The sequence below is a fragment of the Carettochelys insculpta genome, chromosome 8 (genome assembly GCF_033958435.1).
Source record: "Carettochelys insculpta isolate YL-2023 chromosome 8, ASM3395843v1, whole genome shotgun sequence".
Taxonomy (NCBI): Eukaryota; Metazoa; Chordata; order Testudines; family Carettochelyidae; genus Carettochelys; species Carettochelys insculpta.
The window spans coordinates 59,670,816-59,681,206 of NC_134144.1; the positions used below are offsets into that span (position 1 = coordinate 59,670,816).

The following is a 10,391-nucleotide window of genomic DNA, read 5'->3' on the forward strand; positions in this document are numbered from 1 at the left end:
TCGTTTTCATATTTTGTTGCACTAAGGTATTTTATGACATTAGTTTGGGGTCTTAGCTAATCTAAGTCTACAGTCTAAACCCATTAGAAGGTAGCCAAAATAAAAAAAAGTATTCTGACTGCATAATATTTCCATGTAGATTCATTGATTTGAAGGTCAGAAAGGACCGTCATGATCATCTAATCAGACTTCCTGCACACTGCATACCATAGAACCTCACCCACCCACTCCTATAATAGACCCCCCTAATCTCTGGCTAAATTACTGAAGTCCTTAAATCATGATTTAAAGACTTCAAATTACAGCGACTCTACCATTTATGCTTCTTAACACCTTCAAGTGGTCCATGCTGCAGAGGAGCACAATGTAAATTGATTTCTCATAATGCCTGTAGTATCTGGACTAGATTCTCTTTTCCTCTGGCAACTGCACACGACTCTCAGGTGGTGAATAGCTGAGGATTCCTGCAGAGCGGGGAGGCTGATGTGGCGTGTGTGCCAATTGCCTCCCTATACCGCCCCCCCACCATCAATATGGAGTGTGCTGGGATGGAGCACAGCATGCCTGCACAACTCCAGTTCACAATTGTGTGGTCTCTCTGAGCTCCTAACTAGTTGGCATTAATTCAAGGAGTCTTGAGCGAATCTAACTTAAGACAATAGGGCAGGGATGTTGCAAACCTACCATAAGAATCAAGAAGGCTTAAGTTGCTACTTGATAAAATTTTCTGTACTCTCTATTGGCTCAGGACACAGTCTGTGCCTGTGTCTTTTGTATTTTCCTCAGGGTGAATTTAATACTTGTGAAAAGATGCGTGCTAGGTTTACAACCTGGGAGAATAGATCAGTCCTTCTACCTTGGAACAGGTACAGTGCGATCAGCCGCAGTTCTCCACACTGAACCTGCCCTGTGCCTTGATCCTCACCTGGGAGCCATGTTTTAAGTGAGAATGTAATTCTCTTTCTGTTTCCGTCCCTCTGCTCATATTGCTAACTGTGGTGACAGGAATGTTTGTTTCCCTGACAGGTTGACCACTAGCTGATTTCACATAGGCTGTGTCTACACTAGCCCCCTTCTTCGAAGGAGGCATAATAATCACCCCATGCAGGGAATAATAATGAGGGGCTGCAGTGAATATGCAGCCCCTCATTAGGCTAATTCTCACCATGGCAACTTCACATTTTTGGGAGTAAGAACACTTCGAAGTTGCCTGGGTAGTTCAAAGTGCCCACAGCTACGTGGCATGCCACTGCTTCGAAGTTTGCAACTTCAAAGTTGCCGCGGCAAGAATTAGCCTCATGAGGTGCTGCATATTCATTGCAGCACTTTGTTGTTATTCCCCACTCGGGCTGATTACTATGCCCCCTTGAAGAAAGGGGCTAGTATAGATACAGCCATAGTCAGAAGTTTCTGATAGTAATGCCTTTCAGTCACTACTGACCTGGACGATATTTGATTTGAAGTAATGAGCTACAGGTTCTAAAGGCTGTATATATGATTACCAAATCCCTGAGCCATCCAATTTCCCAGAATTTTGTATGTATCTGCTATCCCACTGAAGGGCCCTTATCAGCATGAGACTATACTGATTCATGCTACAACTGATACTAAAAGTGCATTAGTAAGTTAATGTGTGAAGCGTGAGCATAACTAGCATCTTTGGATCAAAGTCTTCCTTGTTAGATGTGTGTCACTCATATGAAATCAGTAATAGATCTAAATGCAGGTAACTGAAAACAGAATTTTACAAACGATGTCTATAATTGATTAACATAGCCTAATAATATTTATTATTTTGTACTGTAAGTTCCTTTTGTTTCATACATCAGCTTTTGTAATCTGCCATGAAAACTGAGCAATATAATGTATTCTGTATCCAAGTAGTCCAGTGGTAGTCACCTTACATAGCTACTGAATGGGTTTTAAAAAACAAAGGGAATAATTTCTTGTTAATAAAATAATGCATTTTAGCATTTACAAAGTGGATGTGTAAGTTATTTCATTATCATCAGACAGGGACAGCAGAGGTCCTCACAGAAATCATTGTACTTAAACTTTTTGTGGGTGGAGGAGGTTTGGATGTAATTAAATTTACTTCCAGAATTATAATTAAGGAAATATCATATTGTAACTTTATATTCACATGTATTAAGAATTATATTGCATGACTTCTTAGTCTAAAATCAGCATAATGTATTAATCTGAATTGTAAACACAGTTCTCTTGCAAATTAAACTGGAGGAGACGTTCTTCATAATGAATTTGTCTAATACATTCGTATGATTTCTTTTTAAATGTTCCTACTCCCCCACACAAATCTTCCTATTTACATTTTTCCTGCTGTTATCTGAAGATTGCACTAGGAGATTGGCAAATATGTGGTGCTTTTCCTTACAGCTCCAGCTCTTGGAATAAAGTTATTACATGAAAATCTCCACTTTCACTACTTTTTAAAAAGTTTTTAGCCCTAGATTGAGACGGACTCAAGATTGACAATTGGGGTTGGCAGTACTGAACACCATTCAAAGGAGAAAGTAACCCAGAAAGAGAAGATATTACATATTTTACAAAACGAAAGCAATGCAGCAGTGAAAAAAGTTAAAAAAAATTACATATCACCCCAACACTATCAGTAAATCACACATCTTTGTCATTCAGTATTGCAAGGTGAGTTAGAGAAAAACGAAAAAAAAAAATCTTCTGTCTTTTATCGGATGAAACCATTGACCTTGGCATTAATACATATACAAAAAGGCAATCATGTCATAAAATATATTTAACTTGTTCCTGAAAACAAATGCCTTTACCTCAGTTTTAGCATGAACATTGAGGGAATGATGACTTTCTAGTCCTTATGATCACATGCCTTCCAACTGTCAGGAACACATAAAACACCTTTTCCGTCCTTTCTAATTCTCTTTGAATAATGGTAGGTACTGTATGCCTGTAAAGCATATGTGTTTTCAAATTTAAACCCATAAGCATCCATTGCAGTGGTTGCTGGGCATTTCGGTTACACTTAGTTCACGGTTTTCAGTTAAAATTTGGTGTGGATACCAAATTTCTTTGCTGCAACCCCCAGATTAAATACATTAACAGGCATATGATTATATTGATATACTATTTTGTATTGTATATGTCATGAGATTATGTATTGTATATTTCATGAGATTATAAACTATGGAGGTTCAGCATATGCTAGTCAGCAAAGTGCATGTCCATCCCTTTGAATTATACACCATCTTTCAGACCATCCAGAGATCTTGTTCTTATTTTAACAATGTACACTACACTTATTCAAAATAACCCTATGCAGAGCACATATGCCTATTGTAGCTTTTGCCACCAAATAAAAGAATGAAGTGCCCCCCCTTCCCCAACCCCTTAAAACCCACAAGACATTTTCCCCATTTACTTAAAAGATCCAGTATTTCACCCAAAACCTCACATTTAGCCCTCCATGTATATACCCAAACATCCCCATTTTAATTTACCCAAAGCCAAGATGAAAGTATTAAAAAAAAGCTATGTGACTCATTTTTAAAAATCACTAGTTCATGTGATAAAATATTTAAGATGTAGATAGATAGTTTGTAAGACAAGGGGCATTTGTTACTCACACAAATTTCTTTATCCCTACCACACTTCAGGGACACACACATCTTTACTCTATCCCAAGAACTCAAGGTATAACCCTGTATTTTAAACTCCCACCCTTGACCAATTGCTCGGGCTCAGAGCATAATTCCCTTCAGGTAGGCAGGATCTGTGTCACTGAAAAAGCCTTGCACAGTAATATTTTTATTCTCTATTTAGTAACAATTACCAAGAAAGCAGAATACACGCTAAACTCTCAGTATCATTCTCACCAATTCTGATTAAAAACAGGCAGACTTCCTCTGTTGGACAGACAAAGTCAGTCTCTGGATGCTGGTTGCTGCGCCTCTGGGTCTGGCAGTGCTGGTCTTGGAGGGGGGGGGGTGAGTCCTCCCAGGTTCTTCTCAAGGTGTTCCTTCTTTCATTCCTCCTTCTTCCATCCTGCCTTCCTTCTTGGACTCCAGTTTAAGCAGTGAAACTTGAGTCATGCCTATCTGTACCTTGACCAATTATTTAGGACTAATTTTAGTAACCAGTCATAACCTACTGTAAGAGAATTACTTAACCAATCATAACCCACCACCTTAATTGAGTTACACCTAGCAAAATTAATTAGAGGAACAAATACAAACCAGGCAGAGATCATACAGAAAACAGTAGAAAAGTGAAGACAATCAAAATGAAATGGTGATTCCACATTCTCAGCTATTGAGAAGTAGTCTCTTGCCAGACAAAATGCTGTAAACTAAGTTTTCCTTACCCATCTTGAGATCTACTTTCATTTTTCTGGTGACAGTGAGTGGCATTAGGATGTGGTCTCCCTCTTAAAAGCCTGACGTGACACTATTGTAATGAGATTTAGATAGAATGTATGAGACTTGTAGCTTTACAATTAATGGCTGCTGCTACGCATCCTGCCTGTAGAGGAAGGCCATTTCAATACAGCTATAAAAAAACCATATTGGTTATACTGTTACACTAATAATGTCATGCTTATAAGTAGCACAGGGGATCTTTTTCAGGGTGAAAGGCAATACAACATTTTTATTGAGAATACAGTATAGAAGCAGTTAGTATATGCTTCATAAACACTCTCTCGCTCTCTCTCTCTCTCTGCAAATGGTGCATAGTTACCAGTCCATCATGGCTCAAGGCAGTCTCACTGTCCAGGCAAGGCTGACTGAGTCGTTGGGATTCCTCTGACACACCTCGGAGGCTTGTCTTGCAGGAGTGAAACCCAACTCCTCACTTGATCAGCCTTGCCTGGCCAGTAAGACTGCCCTGAGCCACCATGGACTGGTAACTATGCACCATCTGCAGGATTTGTGTGTGTGCACCCACACGTGTTTGTCTTTATAACGCATAGGCTGCTTCTCTACTTTATTCTCAATGAAAGTGGCATCTTGCCTTTTCCCCTGAAAAAGATCCCCTGTGCTGCTGCTAAGTGTACATTGGTGGAGAACTGCGAAAGGGGGGAGTTAGCATATGCTGTTTTTCAGAACCGGTAGAACAGAGATTCCTCCTCAGCTATTAAGAAGTGGTTTCTTGCAAGACAAAATGCTATTAACCAAGTTTTCTTTACCCATCTTGAGATCTGCTTTCTTTATCCGGTGATGAGGGGAGGGGGTGGCATTAGGATGTGGTCTTCCTCTGAACAGCCTGATGTGACACTACTGTAATGAGATTTTAGACAGAATGTGTGTGACTTGTAGCTCTACAGTTAATGGCTGCTGCTCATTCTGGCTGCAGAGGAAGGCCATTTCAATATGGCTGTAGAAACACATATTGGTTATACTGTTACAGCATTGTGTGTTTAAAGATGGTATGCATAAGGATCATGTCATTCAGCATATATGGCAATATGACAGCTGTTCTATGTCAGTAACACAATACAGCATTAAGGGAAGAGACGAACAGTGACAGACTGAAATTACAGGGAATTTTGCATGGCTGGACTATCCACTGCAACATCCACTATTTGATTTTAGTCTGGGAAACCGGATTACATCCTTTCTCTTTTACAAAATACTGTGGGATCAGTGATAAGGACAGTAGGGACAATAGCTACCATGGGCCCCAGGGCAAAGTGGCAGGGGGGCCCACCTCAGCACTTCCAGAAAAGGTAGGACCAAGGGTGGAAGGGACAGGGCCAAGGGCACCATTGGGACCACAGCATTGCTCCCCACACCACATGGAGCGGTGCAGCAGAGCTACTGGCTTTTCAAAGAGGCCCACAATTCCAGCCCCTACGACTGCCAAAGTAACAGCAGTGGCGGCTTGAGCTTGGGACCTCCCTTGAAATGCTGGGCCCCAGGGCAAATGTGCTCTTTGCCCCCTCCAACTCCTGTCTGCAGACCCAGCTAAGGACCATAGTTTTGTGTCTCATGCAGAAAAATAGCTTTTAACTTCATTTAAAGTTTTCCAAAAGGTCTCATCCAGGTTCTAACTTGGACAGCAATATTAAGTGTGTAAAATCTAACAAGTTCACAGTCTAAGCTGGCATGGCTTCATGCCTCTCCCCATTCCTCCTCCCCCCCTGTATTTTACACAAGAGCTGTAAAAAAATAAGCATCTTCTTATAACTGTTCTGTCTTCCCATTGCCCAAGATCTGTATGGCTAAACAAATATGGCTGGAAGAAAGCCTGATATATTTTAAACCTTAAATCTTTTTCCATAAAACCTCATGACAAGTTAAAAATTATATAGTTAATCACCCAGAATCTCCTTGTGCTGGTTGAGCTGTACTCTCAGGTGATTCTAAACCAAGTAAGGTTGCTTGTTCTTGGATTGCCAATAGTATGTTGATCCAGTCATTGTGCCTAATACTAATACTGAAAATGGAGAATGACCCTAGCTCGAACAGCACACCTCATTTAACAATGAGTATTTAAAAACCTTGGCACCCTCAGGCCCATCAAATGTGGAATGCTATTTTTTTGATAATATTTTCATGTAACATGAGCTTAAAAAGACTTTGTGAAAGACAGGCCATTTTATTGCCCCTCTCCCTACACAGCTGATAAAACTAGTCTTTGAAAGATCTTTGACAATCCTTGTAAGCAACAAAGTGATGCAATTACACTTGTATAATACTACTGTGATTTTTTTTAATATAATGAGATAATGCATTGTCCAGTGTTTCATGTGGTGCAGTTTCAACAGAATTACACCACTTGCCAAAGTAGATCTAGCCAATATCTGATTGATTCTGGTCTGTGGGGATTGGATCAGTTCAGTGTAATTTCCTCTCTTGTTGCTTTCATTTCTATTAAGGAGGTGTTAGGTTCATGGAAATCGATAGCCTTACACATGCAAAATGTGAGGTTATTGTGTAGTAAGTTTTGTTTGTGCCGGTATTATACAGAAATATATTCCCCCCCCCCAACAGAATATGTGCCCAGCATGATAGGGTTGTTGGGGTTTTTTTTTTTTTTGGGCAGATTCCAAATTCAATTCATAAACAAATATTCATTTACCCTTAAAATAAATAGTGAAGAGGGAAAATGTAAATTACTACGAAGAGTCTGAAGATATTCTCCACATACAAATTCCAGAATCTGCCACTTAAAATGTAAATGGCACTTAACTGTTTTGCAAATTGAGGCCTATTTGTCTCAGCAGAATCATTAAAGCTATGAGTTAGCCCAAAAATGGACTTTATTATTTCATTTAATTATACTGAAGGATTTAGCCTATAAGCCTCTGACACTCTGTTAGTTAACTATGTGAATGTTGGATAAATAATAATAAAAATGTACCTAGGATAGCTTTATTTTTGTGAGAAATATGGTTCTAATATTTTCCTTACTTATTACAGAAATTGGAACAAGCTGAAAAAACAAGGGAAGATTCTGAGAATAGATCTAAAATTTCCCTGGAGTCTCTCCATACATTTAACAGAAATAATGTCATTTTATTAGAAAAGGAGAAGAACTGCATGAACATGGTTGAAGGACAAAAGGAAGAAAATGGAAAGAATGAAGAAGCTTCTTTAAATAGCTCTGATAAGTATGGTATAGACAATTTAGAATCCTTGAGTGATTCTTTATATGATAGCTTCTCATCCTGTGCCAGCCAAGGCTCTAATGATGTATAAAGATACTTTCCAGTAGGCTATGAACAGAGCACTTATGGAACTGAGGAGAAAAAAAAGGAACAACCATTGAAAAACTTCATCCTAAAATGTTGGATTCACAGCACGGTACGTCCTGATTTATTTTCATGACGGCAATAAGGAAAGAAAAGACTGTGATGATGCATGTGACTGAAAACTGAACACAAAAATTGTTATACAAAACATCTTAATTTTGCACTTTTGTGAATACTTGTATAGAAGTTGTAAATTTTTGGGGAAAAAATATATTTGTAGGAAAAAAAGCAATAAATATTAAATGGTGCCACACTCCTGAAATGACAGATTACTAACTTTTAAAAGTTGATGTTCATATTAACAAGCAAAGTTAGGGCATATATTAAAGAAAGATTTATAATTGTTCTAGTCTTAAAACTGTATGTAGAAACACTGCTTTAACATAAACCTGAGCCTGCCAAATTGTCTGTAATACACCTTCTTAGACTACATTTTTACAACATATATTTTATATTTTTTAGTGCAATTTCACATAAGATTCTTTAAGGATATGTGTAATTGGTTAATATGTCTGTTGATAGTTCAGGAAGGGTTTGATGTTTGAGAAGGTATGAGACTGGCTGGAATCAAATGCCCAGGTCCTCGTATACTTGTGCATCTGAGCAGCCGCACTGACTTCATAAAGTATGAAGTTACTCATGTGCATAAGTGGTTGCAAGATCAGTGTCAACGTGATTTGTCACTTGAGTTCAGTGACAGTTTTACCTGAGTAAAGGACTGCAGGATCTTGCCTTTATTGCCAACTGCAGTATTTACTTTTATGATTGACCTCTTTCACCTTCCTCTGTAACCAGTTAATGTTTTTCTCAACGTGGTATGTTGATTTTTTTCCTCTCCCTTGGTTTTAACACAATTTTGGAATCCTGAAAAACAAATAAAATTAATATTTGCGATATAAACTTTTTAAAAACTTTAAAAAGTTTTGGTGCTAATAACACTTAATTCAACATATCTTTTTTCCTATAAAGACTTTATATGTAAGGGGAAGTCTATTTCAAAGGTTATGTGTATTTTTTCTAGTTGTGAAGTATTTATAACTGCCTCTGTACAGCAATTTTTCTGTAACCTGGGTATCTTTGGGATATTTTGAGACGTTACTGTTCCTTAGCAAATACCTGTTAATCTTTAAGCTATTGTATGATCAGTGTTATTTTGTTAATACTTTGTGCCAGTTGTTACTTTTAATTGTTATTTTAAGTGATGTCCAATTTAAACTTGCATTGTCTTTTTGAAACTCATTTCTAAATAAAGTTCTTATCACATTTATACATATTTTCCGAGGGACAAGTGGAGGGTATGGGGGGTTGATTCGGTTAATTAGATGGATTATGCTAATTAATTGGCTAAGAAAATATCATTGCTTCAAGAAAAGCCTAATAAGCCAAGGGAAGCAAATGAAATAATATAAAAAATTTTGCATAGGAGACCCCCACGGTGTGGTACACGATGCATGCAAAACAGGGTGCGAGCCTTTTTCCTTCTGCAACCACCTGGCTCTTGGTGCACCAGAACTAATAAAGGTGCAGGTGGAACTCAATCATTCAAATGAAATCTCGACATGGCAACTAAAAAGTAATTTAAGCTTAATGCAAACGCCTCTGGCTTGCAGACAAGCGTGCGAGCGATCAAGGGCCTCGCTGGAGGACGAGGCTGGGGAAGGCGGCACGAGGCCAGGAGCGGGTCTGACAATGGAACTCATCAGTTTACTTCCGCGGGTTCCTCAGCTCCTAAATGAACCGCACGGCGGACTGTAGGACTGAAAAGCGGCGCCGAGGGGGTTGGCCGGAGCCGCCCCGCGCTGTGCCAGCCTTGGGGGGCGGGAGCCGTACTGCAGGCAATGGACCTGGCCCCTGAGCGCTCCGCCAGCGAGCTGGGGCGGACCGCAGCTCCCTTCGCAAGCGGTGGCCTTGCGCCTGCCCCGTCCCGCAGCGCCCCTCCGGGCCAGCTCGCCTCGCAGCGGCACGGGCTAGGCGGGCAGGCGGCGCTACCCCGCCTGGCGAGCGGGGTGCGCCTAATCCGCACCAGGGCCTTTGGTGGGGCGGCGAAGTGCGTCCCAGATACCCGGGGGGTTAGGGTCAGCCCCACCCCCAACACAGCCGGGTGGGTAAGAGCACTGCCGCGCCGCCCAGCAACACCGCCCCCGCCCTCCGAGCCAGAGGAGGGTTGGTAAGCGCAGCGCCTCCATGGCCGCACACATGGGGCAGCGGCCGCCCCCCCCGCCCTCACTCGCTAACGTGTAAACACAGACCCGGGGGGGAGGCGGCGTTCGCCACCTCCATCATACCGGGGGGGGCCTCTAAAATATAACAGCACAGCGCCCTTCCACGAACACACGCCGGTGGAGGGTAACAGGTCACGCCCCCCTCCCCCGGCCCCATGTATACACACACACGGGGGGGGGGGCGCCCTTCCCCCCCCATCATACGCACGTGGGGGCGGGGGGGGGCAGGAGGTTCGTGACCTCGCCGCATGGGGCAGGTGGCGGCCGACAGCCCGTCTGAGCCCCGCTGCCCGCTATGCGCGTAACATGCTGGGAGACCCTGTCGCCTGGCACTTGTGTGCGGGGACAGCCCGAACCCGCCCTGGGGGCGGGGTCCCTGCCGCCGCCGCGGGTCGCACCGTGCCCAGCGGAGCTGGGGGCGG

At 41.6% G+C, this 10,391-nt stretch overlaps 1 protein-coding gene across 2 annotated transcripts in view; it reads left to right on the forward strand.

Moving 5' to 3' along the window:
- Positions 1–8,993, forward strand: part of NCKAP5 (NCK associated protein 5) — a 408,546-nt gene extending 399,553 nt beyond the window's left edge. For both annotated transcript variants that reach the window (XM_075001775.1, XM_075001776.1), the window contains one exon: positions 7,416–8,993. In XM_075001775.1, the coding sequence (XP_074857876.1) occupies positions 7,416–7,694 (279 nt within the window). In that variant the 3' untranslated portion in view covers positions 7,695–8,993. The remainder of the gene's footprint in view (positions 1–7,415) is intronic.
- Positions 8,994–10,391: the final 1,398 nt, after the last annotated feature.